General features: G+C 41.0%; 1 protein-coding gene across 1 annotated transcript; it reads left to right on the top strand.

Moving 5' to 3' along the window:
- The first annotated feature begins 554 nt into the window (after positions 1–554).
- On the top strand, positions 555–14,746 carry hnf1ba (HNF1 homeobox Ba). The gene is made up of 10 exons (XM_034112944.1): positions 555–1,216; positions 3,243–3,442; positions 3,757–4,024; positions 4,126–4,349; positions 9,526–9,680; positions 11,057–11,177; positions 11,271–11,450; positions 12,042–12,157; positions 12,569–12,613; positions 14,544–14,746. The coding sequence occupies exons 1-10, from the start codon at positions 837–839 to the stop codon at positions 14,562–14,564; spliced, it is 1,710 nt and encodes a 569-aa protein (XP_033968835.1). The 5' UTR covers positions 555–836; the 3' UTR covers positions 14,565–14,746.
- Positions 14,747–16,939: the final 2,193 nt, after the last annotated feature.

Below are 16,939 nucleotides of genomic sequence, written 5' to 3'. Positions count from 1 at the left end.
GAGTTTGCCTACATGTTTTAAGTTGAAAACGAATAAAATATTGTATTATTATTGTAATTTCGAAAATAGAGATCAATGGATTCTGATATTATTGATACAAATGAATGGCTGCTTTTTCAGGGAAACTTTAACGTGCAACTAGTTTACTTTTTAGAATTTAAAAGCATTGGCATTTCTTTATCACCCTCTGATTCCCCTAAAACTAATGAGATTATAAACAAACATCTGAATTAATGAGGACAGCAACAGTTTATTAACATGTATCCTACTGAGGACACTTACAGTATATTCCGAACTAATTATATAAAATAAGGAAGGAAATATAAATAGTAGGCTATTGCTTGTACTGCTCACAGAGCTATTTCAAGGCATTATTTAAAAAAAAAACTAACTTCATCAGCGGTGTGAATATGTGCAGCTCGCCTTCTTAAAAGTCTCTATGCCGTATACAACAGGGTCCAAAGTCCATGAAAGTTTTGCTGATAAGGGCAGCCAATAAAAGCAGCAGTGCAGCAGTGTAAACACATGTCTACCTCGGCCCAGAGCGGGCCTTATTCACTGGATTTACATAAGGCTCCCATCAGCCGGCCCACTCATTACCACGTTTTATATCCCCCTGCATGCACTCAAGCATCATGACAAAGTAGCTCCATCCTCCCCTCCAACAGGGAAGTGAAGCAGCTTCTCGGAGCAGGTGTCAGGAGCCGCAAACTCACACAACACTGGAGCAGAGAGGAACTTTATTTTGTAGCTTTATTTTTTTGTAATATCCCACTTTAGCCTCCCCTTTTCCCTCTGCTGCAGCGCGCTCACAGCAGGCCTATGTTGTGTTTTTAATGTTTTCTAAAATGGTATCCAAGCTGACATCCCTGCAGCACGAGCTCCTCAGCGCCCTGCTGGACTCGGGAGTAACCAGAGATGTTCTGATCCAGGCCCTGGATGATATGGACCCCAGCCCGCCGGGCTTCGGAGTAAAACTGGAGAACTTGCCCATTTCCCCAGCTCCTCCGCAGAGCGGCAAGATGAACGGGACGGACTCCGACTCCAAGCCCGTCTTCCACACGCTCACCAACGGACACAGCAAGGGCAAGCTGTCCGGGGACGAGGGCTCCGACGACGGGGACGACTTCGACACACCGCCGATCCTGAAGGAGCTCCAGTCGCTCAACACAGAGGAGGCAGCGGAGCAGAGGGCCGAGTTGGATCGCATGTTGGCGTAAGTTTTCCTACTTTATATAACTTTAAAACTTTTTTTTAAATAGTTAAAATTAAGTTAAATCGCACTTTGAAGGGTGTCATGAGGAAGTGAAAATATGCGCATATTCAGGGTTATTCTGTTTATTTTATAACACACTCAAAATGCTCTTTCTGTTAAGTTTGTTAATGTTAGGAAAGAAGGCCTGTTTGAATAGCCTACATGTAGGCCTATTATAGGCAATAGCAAATGCATTTCCCTTCTGTGTTTACATTTTTAAAATAACCCGCCGTGGTTCTGTTTTCCATTCTGGTTACTAATTACCCACACGGATTATTATTTCTTTACCTTTGCAAAATATCAGCTGAACTGCGATCTATTTATTATTAACTATACTCCACCTCTCAACGATAAAAAGAAATCCGGCAATGGTCGACAGACACGAAGAGAAAGTGAATGCACGTCTGTCTGACATTTAGAATAACACATAGGCCTAGGCCCATTATAAATAATTATTATCATTATTATATAAATAACATAACATGCAAAACTTCTTAATCATACTTATAATAATAGGCCTAATACTAATTACAATATTAATACGACTTATGAATAGCATAATAATAATAATAATACAAATTATGAATAACATTATAATATTAACAATAATACAATAATATTTATTATATCTTTTATGTTTTCCCTATTATGCCAGTAAACAAAAACATCCCAAACAAATCGTAATCCATTTATTCTAATCCGACCTTTTAGATTTACTGTAAAACTAATATTTAAAGCTCTAACACGACCGGAAGAATATCAAAACTAACCCACGTGTAGTTATTATTAATTTTATTCTATAAATCATCAACTGAAAGATACACAGTGGCGTGTGATTAGAGTGAATGGAGATCTGGTTATTCATTGTCAAAAGTTATAAACTAACATCTCCCACTTAACCCGCAGACTTATGTAGGCCTCCACATTCTCCAAAACAAACAGGCGTGTGTAGATTTGCTATAATTACCGATGTCAGTGTCTGGGCCTGCTAATCTCGTATTGTAGGTCATGGCTCCGTTTTACCTCCGAATTGTTTTTGATAGACCTAAATACTGCTGCAGAAATGAGACGTCTTATGAGTAGGCTTTTGTCAATCGCTGTTTCTACAGGTAAGAACACGATTTGATGCTAAATTCATTTTTGGAATCAAAGATTGTATTAATTCACATGCACTAAAAAACGAAATAATGTATTGAGTTTAACTGAACGTCGCTTTTTTATAAGATTAAAATATTAAAATATATCTAATTTTACACGTTCGACTATATCTTCAAGTTACCCTGACTCCAATGTATTTTTGATTAACAATTACAAACATTTGATCATAGAATGAAGTGAGTAAACATTATAATACAAATATTAACTAAAATGTATGACTTAGCCTAATATTGTTTTCAAGTTTTTCCAATACAGACATTTTACAAGTATATTTATAACTGAGTATATCAGAATTTCTTGTCAACCTAAGTTTGATTCATTTTTTAGCTGTTGTTTTTTTAGATTTGTACAGTTCATGCTTGCTTTAAATTCACACAAACTTGATCTAGTTTTTTTCCAGGCTTACATTATGTGTTTAGGCGACAAATACTAAGTCCAAGTTTCTCAACCTGCCTGAATCCACTTGAACTAACCTTTGAAAATATGTACAGCCTATTGAACGGGCTACAGTGATAAACGGTTGTCAGTGAGAGGACTTGTTACCCTTTAAACTTGAAGCCTTGAAAAACATTTAGGTGAAGGAACATGTGTTTAATACTTCCACATTTGTAGATTTTGTAAAAGATATACATTTAATGCCAACAACCTTTACCATAACATTTTCTTTCCCCTTACATGAAGCATTTCGCCATGTATTTATATTAATTTAAGACCAGAACTTTATGACAGCCAAATAAATGTGAAATGTGAAGCTGGTTTTGCCCTCTAAAGACAGCAGTATCGTTCAGTGGTGAAATGTGTTTTCTGCTCCTGTTTTATCTGAACGCAGAGAGGATCCATGGCGTGCTGCCCGCATGATCAAAGGTTACATGCAGCAGCACAACATCCCCCAACGGGAGGTTGTGGACGTCACAGGGCTCAACCAGTCTCACCTCTCCCAGCACCTCAACAAAGGCACGCCCATGAAAACAACGAAGCGAGCGGCCCTGTACACCTGGTATGTCAGGAAACAGCGGGAAATTCTCCAACGTAAGTTAATATTTGTGTTTCTCACAGATTGGCCCCGTCCTGTAATGTGTAGTTAGCAACAGCACAGTGCTTTTTTGGGGTTTCAATATCATGGTGGGTTCGACATGTCCTCACCATGTTGGATGACATATATTCCCCTACAGCAATTTTAGTCATAATTCATCATAGCAAGTAATATATTGTTTCATTGATAGAAAAGACTTCTATCATATGGGTAAACGTTTTACAGATATGCATTTTGGTGTTGTGATTTTGCATTGAAAGAAAGCATTTTGAAATGAGTTTTATTGAATGTACATCTTTTTGTTTTGCAGAGTTCAACCAGGCAGTGCACAGCTCTGGCTGCAACATGACAGATAAAGACAATCAGGATCCGATGTTTTTTTTCCCAGAGTACAACCCGTCTGGTCAGGGCATGGGTCAGACTGGTGAAGAGGTCGGAAGCGAACCCTCCTGTAAGAAAATGAGACGTAATCGTTTCAAGTGGGGGCCTGCGTCCCAGCAAATCCTGTACCAGGCCTACGAACGGCAGAAGAACCCCAGCAAGGAGGAGCGGGAAGCTTTAGTAGAAGAGTGCAACAGGTACATTTAAAACAACAACTTCCTATACCTTCCTTGAAATATTTGACCAAAACAACATTAACCCTAATTTTTTATTTTCCTTATTTATTTGATATCTGCAGAGCCGAGTGTCTTCAGAGAGGCGTCTCCCCCTCCAAAGCTCAGGGCCTCGGCTCAAATCTGGTCACTGAAGTGCGAGTCTATAACTGGTTCGCCAACCGGCGTAAAGAGGAAGCCTTCAGGCAGAAGTTGGCCATGGACTCCATCACCGTACCGTCCCACAGCATGAACTCTCTGCTGTCACACAGCTCGCCACATCATCCCCACATCAGCGCTTCACCTCCCAGTAAGATGACAGTTGACTTTACTTTGCATGCAGTTCAGCATCACAGAAAGCAGACAAGATGTGTCGTGATAACTGATTTGTCTTTTTACTCCATCCTTTTAGCATTGCACATCTTTAACATTGTCAGACAGTTTAAAATAAATGGTCACAAAATTGATACAGCATAAATGGAGATATTGTCTTACTTATTCAACAATATCTTGGTCTTGTTAAAACCTGGTACACAATACTTTCCAAGACTTGTTAACATACTTTGAGGTCAGTGGGGTTCTCCCTTAACTGTCATGTCTGCAGATTCATCATCTGCACTCGTCATTCATTCACAAAAATACCATATGTCTAGAGACCGAGTACGCATTAAGAACGTTTCATTTACAGTACTTATGCCTACATTTTAGATAATAGTGCAAATAAATACATGATTTAGTGTCTTTGGTGTGAAAACGCTGTCAGAAATGGTCAGAAGCACAGTTGATGTGATCAGAGGGGCAGAGAAAGAGGGGAGAAGTGATCAATGAGTGTGAGTGAGTGAGCTGAGCAAATGCCATTGTTATTCTGATCTTTGAAAACACACTGAGAACAATCCACATTGTACCTGCAATCTCCACTCCAAAGTCAGCATGGAGAAGCATGTCACAAAGGGCAGCAATCCTGTGACAGGCCAGGGTCAGGCCAGGGTCGGGGGGGGGGGGGGGGGGGGGGCAGACACATCCAGATTACCTCAACATAACGCCGTCATTTCCACATTTCCTCCTCCCATGCAGGTTGCTAATGACTCCGCTCAAAGAGTCTCCAAAACAAGGAAATGCTGTGCGTTTTGGCCCTGACCATTTCATGTTTGCATTCGGAGTAATTAGTATTGACTGAGTCTACCTGTGTATACGACATAAAAACAAAGCTGATAGGCCTCACAGAGCATTATCCTCCGTGCCATCACTCACCTTCATAAAACTGTGATTTGAGAGTCTCACTCAGAGCCTATTGTTGTCCTCTCGTTCGAACACGAGGCGAGCTTTGAAGGGAAAACAAACTGTTTGCCTTGGCTTGCTCTTTTACCTTTGGTGATTGTCTGTTTGCTTGAGTTTTTTTTGTTGATGCTCAGAACACCTGACCAGGCATTGACCTCAGGTTGCCAAGCCAGAGGGGTCAGCGATAAGGTTATAGAAGGGAAGGCTCGGTGCATTGCGAAACATACTCTGCCCCCCCCCCTGAAAAAACCCCTCAGCTGGCTGCTTACAAGGTGTCCTGCTGGTATCCTGCCGACAGCATCAGCTGTTTTTCAGTGTCAGCCCCTGGCCTGACAATAATATCCCAGCAGGGCGTCTCATTGCGTTGCTAGGGCACGGCCTGTATTATGCATGCTTAATGGACAATTAAAATCCTTTGCTACTACATCTCCCAGGCCTTTGATAAGGGGCTCCTCTGACTTCAACTCTCTATACTCTCCCTCAGCAGGCGGTCCCATTGTCTGTGGTGTATTAGAAGACTGCAGTGACTGTAACCTAGGTTCATTTATCTCTGCTGGGCCTTGAGGAGGACTGATTTTAAAGTCTCCCCCCTCATCTTTATGGGCATTGGTATAGTTGCTGAGGCTGGGTGCAGACTTGGAGCAGCAGGAGCTGTCCACTGAGGAATGGGCTCTTTTCTGGCCAGACAGGACTGATGACCCCTTCTGCGCCTACAGAGAAAGCTATAGTCCCCCCCTCCCTAAACCGCCGCTGCACCTTCAGTCACACAAGAGAGGTCACTGCTGGGTCAGATCAAAGAAACTCCTCGTACTTTGGGAGTTTTTATTGATTCTGTTTCAGCTCGTTGATCAGTCGGTCACAACTGAATGGACAGTCAAACACTGTGATGTGCAGTTTTGGCGGTGGCTTTTTTACCTTCAGAAATGAAACTGATTTCAGGCAAGATTACATTTTGTTGGCAGTTCTATGAGCGCACGCACCTGTGTTTTCTTATTTAATATTTACCTACTGTTCATCCACTTATATTGTTTACTGAGATCACGTAATCAATCTAATTTATGACATTTGACTTCAAAGCGTTAATTCCCCAAACAAGTTAGTTAACAGTTGGCCAATTTATTAGTTTGATTTTCTTATTTAAGTCGTTTTTAAAGAAACTGTTGTTTGCAGTGGTGGTAGTACATTGCGGTAGGGGGTAACTTACCAAACGATCTCCATTGTATGTTAACTTATAGTTTTACTCCTATATATTTTGGAGGGACATTATTGACATTTTACTTCCCTTTAATTTATTTAAAATCATCTAAATATTTATTTTCCTTTTTTCAGAAAATGAGATGATAATTACAAAAATGACAATGCATGTAAAGGATTTGTTCCTAATGATTTAGCTTTACAAAAAGCAGGTTTTGGTTGGGGCCATGTTCCCCAAAGAGCCATTTCACCTCTAAAAGTCTTTACAATCAAACCCCAAAGTGATACAACTCAAATACCTTACAAAAAGCACAGATTATAAAAAATACAACATGTTTTCCTGTTCCTGCCTCATTAATCATCTCACAACTCCTCAGATATATTTTGTGACCATTTGAAGGGGACTAACCCCTTTGGAAACCTCTGCACTAAACTTCTCACTGTATATAAAGTATAGACAATACTAGGTACAGCAGTCAGATGCTGCCTATTGGAACATTAGTAAGAATCGCATAATGTCAAATATTATTTTTTCTGCTTGACAAGTTTAACTTTTATAATACTTAGGTCCATGTGCATATGGATGCAGGATTTTAACTTACTTTAGATGATTACTTGGCAGCTAGAGTCACCATTACACTGAATCATCGTTCTGCATGTTAAAAAACAAGCAGACTCAGAAGTTCCTGATCAGACACAGTACGGGGGGTCTTATCCGTAGGTTGCATTGCTTTCCGTCACCTCAGGCCGGTTTGAAACATCACACACACACACAGACACACACACAGACACACACACAGGAAAAAGGATGGCCTAGCTCTGCACTTTCCACTGCTCTGTTCTCCCAGAGAGCCACAAAGAAGAGCCTGGATACGTCCTGCAGAGACCCAGGAGGTCTGTCATATGCAGCAGTACTACAATGAGCACTGCCTGGGGTTGGGGAGGCAGGCTTTGATATTACATGGGTCACACAGGGAGCTAGAGCCTTTTAAACCTGCTGAAGATCCGTGCTACCACTCCCCTTCGGAAGTTCTCGCCCTCCCCCTGCTCTCAAAAAAGACCCTTCAGTTTTTCATGGATTGTCACATCTTGCCAGAGCAGTTCTTTAGCTTTTGCAGAATCTATAAGTTACATTTTATTTGGTGGTTAGTCACTTAATCTGTGTTTGAAGAAAACCTTTATTTTACATTAGCTTTCTAGTAACCTGAGTCTCTTAGTGAAGATCGTGGAAGTCCTTCTACTTACGATGAGACTCCCTGCAGCTAGAATTACTGCTGAACCCAAAGAAACAAAACTGTCCTGAATAGCATCCTTTTCTCCCTCTGACACTTTAAGAGGTCGCCCAGCTCAGAGATAACTGCCTTTTTATGAGTCCTCCTCTATTGTGTGGCAATGGGGGTCATGAGTCCAATGGAGTGCTTTATTGTTCTGCGGCGGTGTTTACAAGGCACGGTGGAGTGTAGTGGGGTTGCTAGTATGTTGCAGAAGACAATATGAAGTCTGTGGGCTGAACAAAATGGAGGGCAGTTATAGGATGAAATATGGGTCTTTGGCTTCAGACGGCGCGTTATCTGTTTTTTAAGTGTCTGTAGTTAAAAGAATAGTACCAGGGAAGCTGTTTCCTCCCATTTCCAGTCTTTACGCTAAGCTAAGCTAGCCAGCTATTGGTTGTAACTGTTTTATTAAGGGCATAGGAGCAACTGTGATATCACTGTTTGCAGCATGTATTTCCCAGTTCTCAAACTATTGATTTGAATATAGAGCATCTGATTATCCGTACACATCCAACTTCTTAAAGAATTGCGCCATTTTTACGATGAAAAATGATTTGTTTTCCTCACACGGAGCAAACACATCCTGTTCCAGTTTCGAGTCCCGACAAGAAATCAATGCCCCCATCATTGGTCACATTTAGTGTCAGCGCCTCTCCCTCCGTTTTATCTCAGAATGGCTGTATATCAATGCCTCCTGTCATGTCTGAGCGACCCCGACAGGGCGTTCAGGCTGTCACACCTGGGTCAGGGACGGAGGGCTCGGGCAAGATGGGAGATCTGAGTGCAAACAGAGTCTGTCTCTACACTGTCACTGAGGGAGGGACGCTTTCTGTGTCTGTGTGAGGCTGAGACCACAGGATAAGAATGTGTTTGACATTGCTCGTAATTGTGTAATGTTTACTCTGTTGGTATCAGAGGGGGCCTGCATCGGCAAACAGGAATTTGATTGTCGGTTGTGGTGGGGTGAAGCATTTCTTTGGGCCTCCAGTGAGAGAAATCAAGAGGTCTAGACATGAGATTTTGTGATAGCCCTTAAAAGAAGAATTACATACATCACTGTGAACATATATAAGGTGTACTGAACTTCTGTACTTAAGTAACATTTTTAGGACTTTATTGATGACAATTTTTTCTCTTTTTGAACTGACAGGTTTAGTTTTGAGTTACTTTCACATCTTTCCATAGATTTAACACATTTGAAATTCTCTGATTGTTTCATTTAGTCTTAAGATGGTAAAACCAAGGTTTGAGAAATGTACTAAGGGGAACCACATTTTTTTCTTCTGTTCAACTAAATTAATCACCATAGTGAAAATGTGCTCACACATTGATCCATTAGTATTTAACATCTGACAGTGTAACACACAATAATATAAAAAATAACTCTAACCTCTACTTCTACATTTGCTTGATGATACTAGTGAAACTTCACACTGACGTAATTACGAACACCATCAGTAGCATGTGTGTGCTGATGAGAGAGACTGTTGTGAGTGAGGGAACGCAGTGAATGGCCTTGGCTGAGCTACACAGATAGCAGCAGACAGGTCGCTGTGTTTGTTTGCTCTGTCCTCCCCTGTCTGAGTTAAAGAGCAGGTTGATTGGAGTGACAGTGGAGTTTCTAGGCACAGAATGAGGCTACTATCTCTCTGCCTACATCAGTAATATAGCTGTAGGACCAAGCAGCTGTTATAGTTGTAGGACAGGACAAGTGAAACTAACTGTGTGTCTCTCTCTCAGTGCGTTACAGCCAAGGCCCCGGTGAGGTCACCTCCTCCACGACCATCAGTCACCACAGCAGCAACGGGATGGCCACCAGCCAATCGGTGCTCCAGCAGGTGTCTCCGGGAGGACTTGACCACAGCCACAGTCTGCTGTCACCTGACGCCAAGATGGTGAGTGAACACACCTGGGCCCTCATGGCCTCAGATTAGATAAGACCCAGCCTGCGTTTAGCATAAACGTACAAAGCAAGTTCCTGGACCTCCTCTCTCATGGACCCACGGGCAAAAGCCAACAATTAACACATTGTGCTGCTCTGTTTGGAAGGTAGACTATAGGGCACAGCCTTCACCACAGTGTACCAGGCATGTTCATCACTCAGCCAATAAACCTGACAAAGAAACATTCTGTTCTCATTGATTAAATGCCTCGCAGAGAGGAGCCTCAGGTGGATTGCTGCTTGTTCTACCAGAGAAATGACGCCAACATTTGATTGTGCCCAATGTTTCTTTTTGTGTCAACTTCAGAGTTTCTCCCTTCTGCCCTAGTCCAATATTTGATCAGTGACAAGGAAACCTGCGCAGTGACCCTTAGCAGTTGAGAAGTGGTGCAACAATACTTTTTATGTATTATGTGTGATTTGCTGTCAAAGTTTAGTTTCACTTTATTTTATTTGAGAAGGGACAGGGTAAATAAGTGAGTAAACAACAATGTCAGAATTAGCCACAAGGCTATTCATCATCTGTTGACCCTTTGTAAGGTGTCATACAAGCCTTCCTGAAATACATCTAAACAAAAACAGGGTATTAGGTTTAAAGATTTGAAAAGGACACATTAAAGCAATAAAGACATACAAATATATTATTTGGAGCAAAGTTCTGTCTCCATTTAACACAAAATCAAACTGACTGAACTACTTATCTTGTTCAGGGTCAACTGTAATATTCAAATGTGCACTGACTTCCCTGCCAGACCCAAATACTTCTGCCTTTTGGAGCGTCATTGTGTGAAATTACCACAGCCAGGGCAGGCAGTGTATTGTGCAGCAGGTCAGAGCGGGCAGTTTCTTATCTGCAGATGTGTGTTTGGCCGGCCTGTCCACTGTGGGCAGCTGGCAGTAGTCAAATAGTCTCAGCCCCACCGAGTGGGAGGATCTCAATCCAGATATCCATTACTAAATGCATTAATGTTTTTTTGTGCAAATATTTACTTAGGTATTTGTATGAAGCGATACAAAGTTACTTTATGCTACACAAACTCATTCACAATCCTAATTTCTAGTCTGCTTTTTTCTTCACATTTGTTCCTTATCAGTATTTGCCTGTGTGCTGTGTATGAGTGGAGTGACACAAGTGCAGTGTTATACAAAATAATCTGAACTGAGTCAACATTTATGTCTGTTGTTAGTTTATTACCCAACATCTGTTTCACTTTGAAAATGCATTTATGTGAACCTAAATAGCAGACACTCAACGTGTTGCATGTAAGAAATATCAGAAAGCTAAATCAGTACTGTAATTGTATCTTTCTTTCTTTTATCTTTCCTCAGATTTCAGGTTCAGGTGGAGGACTTCCTCCAGTCAGCACACTGACCAACATCCACAGTTCCCATCACAGCCACCACCAGAACCTCATCATGCCTCTATCTGGAGTCATGGCCATAGCACAGAGTAAGTCCTCCAACCCTTTAGAAAAGAGAGAAACACATTTAATTTACTCCACCATGGACATGTTTTAACTGAGGTTTTGCTGTGTCTCTCTAGGTTTGAACACATCACAGTCTCAGTCGGTGCCAGTGATCAACAGCGTGGCGGGAAGCCTGGCAGCGCTGCAGCCGGTGCAGTTTTCCCAGCAGCTCCACAGCCCCCACCAGCAGAGCCTGATGCAGCATTCCCCCAGCCACATGAGCCAGCAGCCGTTCATGTCTGTCACTCACTCACACAGTAAGTTACACATATGTAAAAGAGCCTCTAGGATGCTTTGTATGTCAGTTAAACTAGTGGTTCCCAACCTTTGTTGTTTGTGTTGCTGTAACAGATATGTGTCTGCAGTTCAAAGAAGTAATGTACCTTTTTCAAGTTGTTTCCTGCAAATCATTTTTAAGGTCTGAAAGGGTAAACAATAAAAATAAGTAATTGGAGAAAAGGAAAATCATTGTCTAGAAATTACCCCTAAGAAGCATTTTAGGAAACTTGAACTGAACTGAAGCAGTGGATATTTTAGAAATAAAGCCTTAAAAAACGCTCTCCACTCTTTTATGATCTTTTAAGTTTGGTTTACTTTTTTTTTTAATGCAATTAGAGCGTAAAACAGTCATCTTTTGCTGCTTTCCTATCTGTATTACAATACTAAAAGTAGAAAGATTTGAAAGCTTTCCTCACAAATTACTAGATTTTAGACCAGATCTTCTTTAATAGTGACTTTGCTTCCTTTTGATCATCATAAACATTCAATGTTTTTTAAGACCCTACAACATACTGTTTTTGTGTTGTAAAGTGGAAATATAATTGAATCTATCTGACTTTCCTCTGCAGTGTATTCTCACAAGCAAGAGCCCCCACAATATTCCCACCCGTCACGTTTCCCCTCGGCCATGGTGGTCACAGACGGCAACAGCCTCAGCGCCCTCAGCTCCATGTCAGGCAAAACGGTGAGTCCTTCACATCATATCTCATCTCAGGGGCCACAGCTGCATGTACTTACCTCTCTCTGTCTGCCGTTGCGGTTTTAAAAGTAAAAAAGTAAAAAGTCTGTGATCACTATTGGGGTATTTGCATGATAATCAGCAGTACATTGAAATGTTATCGCCGTTACTGTTAAAATTATTACATTTTTTGGGAGTTCTAACGTTTGATCAAATCTCTTAAAAATAGTGCTGTTACTTTTTGACTAGCACACTCATTTCCTGTTTATACACATACATCGCCCTTACTTTGTTCTGATTAAGAGAAACAACACATTCAAAGCACACACTAACAGCAACAGGAACTACATCATGACAGGGAGAAGTGTTTGTGTGTTATGATCGTGTGTTGACTTTGTTTAATTCCTGTCACATTAGGATGGTGCTGTAAACAAGATGGTGCAACTCGGGGGTCTTTCCTGGGTAAATACAATTTTAAATCAACATAATTGCACACATATCCTTTATGTAGGTGTGCAGACTGCTCCTTTTAATGTTTATAATTTCTGTGTGGAGCTGCTGCTGATATTTAAATGTTTTCACTTGGATTCAAACCAAGAGACAAGACAGATATATGAATAGTATACTCCCCAGAATTCCTATTTCCTCTTAAATAGACATCTAATCAATCACCTGCTCCATCAGCCTGAACGCCTCTTGATTAATGCTGCCTCCTTTCACTTTCCTCTCCCTGGTGAGAGTACCTCTGCGATTAGGAAATGAGCCCCGCTTTTAATCAGGGTTCTCAAGCCTTGTGTGCTGCTACTTTGCTCCATGCTACAGTGAGGCTGGAGATGAGATGGGCTGAGTGGGGGTAGAGTTTTTTTTTGGGTAATTACACCTCTTCCTCTTTCCTACTTCTCACTGCTCTCAGTGATCGCTCTAGCCTGAAATGTTGTCCACGGTGCTTTCACACGCTCAATTTCCCACGCTGAGTCAGAGCACTCGTAACACAGCGCTGCTACTGACAGACAGATGGGTTGAAGGGATGATAGCTCAGAGTGCAGTATATCCTCAGTGGGGGGGCGAGGTGTAACAGACCTCCATGAGGAGGCAATAATATATAGGAACCTTTTGGTCAGTGTGTAGCTTGTTTTAATTTGTAAAACAAATGAAAAAAAAGGACTATATCAAATAACTTGAATATTGAATATTCACGTGTTTTCTCTTTAGTTCGATATTTTAGATAAGATAAATACTGATATCAGTATGTTTACAACTATATATAACTAGAGGCTTTATTTGTTTTACAAGACGCACACTTTTTTATATGACTGTATAAAGTATACATTTAGACTGTTTTCATATATTTCATGGACACATTTTGGATTTGTGTCCAATAATCGATACAGCACCAATGCATTTTATTCCAAGTAATTTCATGATACATCTGTCAGTAAAAAAACTCCTTATGAAACATAGTGAATTAAAAAGTACTAAGAGCAAAAACACTAGAACCTTAAAATAACAGTTCTTGATACTTAATTCGTATTTTCCCCTACGGGCATCATACACCTGAGACATTTGACCAACCCATTTATTTAGGGGGTAATTAGCTAGCAGGCTCTCCCAGGTATTTTCTTATCAGGGCTTTATTTGGACGGGGCAGCCTTTTTTTCTCATGACACAACCAGCCCTGCTCCGGCTTTATAACTCATTGTTTACCGAGAACCCTTCATTATACCTGAGTCTGTTTCAAACTCACCTCTGCTCAAAGCCTGGCGTCTAGCTGGGGGTCAGCTTTATCAGGTGGAGCTGTTTGCTGGCCGCAGGGTCACACCAGGGTCACCTACCTCCAACCCTGAAGAGCCAGGGGGAAAATAAATTCCACAAACAATCTAAAAAAAAAGGAGAGCATTGAAATGGAAACAAGGCTTTTGAGAGTCAGGAGAAGAGGGATGAGGAATGTATTTGGTCAGGTGTGGCACACACATGAAGGTGCAGGGGTGTTGTATTTACCTGTGGTGGAAGACGTATTTAATTAAAGGACTAATGTAAAAGTACCACACTATAAAATACTCCATTAAGAATAAAAATACTGCATAGATAAAAGTGTAATTATTGAACCATTTAAGCAGCATTTTGTCAAGATGGAGCTAATTTGACTAGTTCTTTAACCATTGTGAATATGTTTATTTTTTTAAATAATTGTTAAAGTAGCATAAAATGGATAATCTCAAGTTACTCAAAGCTGTATGTAGTTACTTTCCACCACTGGTATTTACATGTAAATGTGTCACCTCCAGGAAGCCTTGTTGCCCATCACATAACCTGTGGTACTGGACAGATTGTTTTTATTGTTTTATGTAACGCAGGACTACTTTGTCTCACATTTTTCTCCTTCTCCTTTCAGTGTCCTCTTCAAGCTTGGTGAGAGCGTCCACCTGACTTCCCCGGTGCCCGGCAACGGAGGCACATTTTTCCACCCTCTCACCGCAGTAACCATGACAACTCTTAATAACCGGCAACGGCGCGCTGGATGATGAGTCAGTCAACAAAACCAAAGAAGAGGCAGCGGGCCAGACGGTGAAAATGAGAAATGGGGACAGAGGGGGAGAAAAACAAAAAAACTCACCTGAAAAGTGAAGAGACTTGCTTCACCTCCGTCGCACACAAATGATAAACAGGATGATTTTAAACACAATCTTTGAAAACAGTATTCAGTTTTTCTTATGCCCCCGATCACCCTCTTTTCTGACATTGCAAAGGAACAAAATTCAAGCACCCAAAAAGCACTCAAAAACTGTTTATGTGGTGCAGACTTAAACGAAGGCTCTGGGACAACTTAAATTACACTGTGATTTAAGGTGGAAATATCGAGGCACCCTGAAACTAACAGAGACAGTGATCAGCCTCTGTGAAGGCTGAAAGACTCAAGTTCCTGGAGGCCTTCACAAACAGCCCTGCACGTGAGCAGATTTGTGTGACAATCACAATAACCCTGTATTGATTTTTTTATGCATGCATTAGACATTTTTACTGGTCTTTAAAAGGAGTCTTCCATATGTTTTCCTCTACACTCAGTTAGTGCAGGCGATGAATACAGAGGGATTCATAATTTCAAGTTGTTCAAGTTGTTTATACTGTGATTGAAAAGACTGACAATCTTGAAAGGACTATGCAATGTGTCAATCGGTGTAAGAAATGCTTTGTATAACTGGATTCTGCACAGAACTCGACACACTTGAGACTGGAAATGAATATGCACTATCAGTGAAGTCACCAACAATTGCATATATACATTATATAATTATATATATATAGGCCTACTGGAGTTGCTGTTGATAAAGCTGCCTGTAAACTAACACAAGAGCAGATGGATGAATGTGTGCGTGTGTGTGTGTGTGTGTGTGTGTGTGTGTGTGTGTGTGTGTGTGTGTGTGTGTGTGTGTGTGTGTGTGTGTGTGTGTGTGTGTGTGTGTGTGTGTGTGTGTGTGTGTGTGTGTGTGTGTGTGTGTGTGTGTGTGTGTGACAAATATGCCAAAGAATAAGAGTCAACTTCAATGTACGCAGGGAGGACTGACTCACACACTTCAACTGTGGCCCTTCCCCTCCGTGTTGTTTGCACACAGGTTCAGGTGAATTTCAGGAATGGGACTCTCCCTCCTCCTCTTTCTCCTTCTCCCACTTCCTGCCTTAATGTGAAGAGATACCAAATAGGACAAACATTGTTAATAACTCCTTATCATAAATCATGCCGGCAGGAACCCCCCAGAGTCATGATGAAAATATTGACAAGTATTCAGAAACAAAACAAGTTGTGTACGTCTGGTATTTTGTGAAGGAGAGGGACATGAAAGCGGGCAGTGTTGTGACAGCAGCTGCTCTAATCATCCAGGAATCCACAGAGGCTGAGAAATGTTGGGGAGAGGAGCAGCTGCTGTGGGTACAGACGCCCACGCTCACACTACCAAGGTGTGTTCGGGCAGAAGCAAACTTTATTTGCCACAAATTTGGCCGTTGGAGCCTGTGTTTGTTCGCCCCCAACTATTAGTACTGTTAGGCAAACTCCCTTCTCTCCATTGACTTTGTATGCAAAGTTTGTCCCAACACACAGTTTCAGTTTCGGTTTGCTTGACAACGATGGGAAAGGTTGACATGGGGACCAAATTATGCATCAGGAATTATTTTAATTACACACTTTTCCAACCCTGCAAATCATTAGTGGGTCAGATCCAGTCTCCTGTTCAATATTAGGTCATTACATTTGTTATTATTATGTTGGTTGGTTGTGTGACTGTTATTATAGGCACACCTACTGCCATCTGATCAGAGGGCACTCATACTTGTGCAGGATGTGATTTTTTTTCTCCTAATGTATTATTTTTGTATAAAATGGAATCAATCATAAATCATTATTTATACTTTCTGAGAAAATGTTGATATTTCAAGTAAAAGTTGTTTTTTTCAAAATGAATACATGGCTTTGGTTATTGTGTGTGTGCAAGGCATACGATTGAAAGATAGATTGAACTATTTGATATAAATGTGGGAGGTGTTATAATACATACAAGTATTGATCCTGTTTTCTAATATTATTATAGATATAATATACATATATTCATCAATAACTGAACTAAGTCTGGGCCAATGATTTGTATCCAATAGCTGTTGGAAATATAAGATAACATAAAATGTAAGTGTACCTCAAATGTGTACTTCAGTGCAGTAGGATACTTGAGTTATTTTCCGCCTCTTCAAAGCTGTTTATAGCCTCTACAAAGATGTTGTGGTGTTGCGCGTGATAAG

This window comes from Trematomus bernacchii, unplaced genomic scaffold (genome assembly GCF_902827165.1).
Source record: "Trematomus bernacchii unplaced genomic scaffold, fTreBer1.1, whole genome shotgun sequence".
NCBI classification, from domain to species: domain Eukaryota; kingdom Metazoa; phylum Chordata; class Actinopteri; order Perciformes; family Nototheniidae; genus Trematomus; species Trematomus bernacchii.
Note: the sequence above shows the minus strand (reverse complement) of the source record. Positions and strands in the feature narration are given on the sequence as shown.

Bases quoted from the DNA above. Each gene is read 5' to 3' on its own strand.
- hnf1ba (XM_034112944.1), top strand. From the start codon at position 837: ATGTTTTCTAAAATGGTATCCAAGCTGACATCCCTGCAGCACGAGCTC. The intron at 4,025-4,125 runs GTACATTTAAAA...TGATATCTGCAG, and splicing joins TTAGTAGAAGAGTGCAACAG to AGCCGAGTGTCTTCAGAGAG. The intron at 11,451-12,041 runs GTAAGTTACACA...TTTCCTCTGCAG, and splicing joins GTCTGTCACTCACTCACACA to TGTATTCTCACAAGCAAGAG.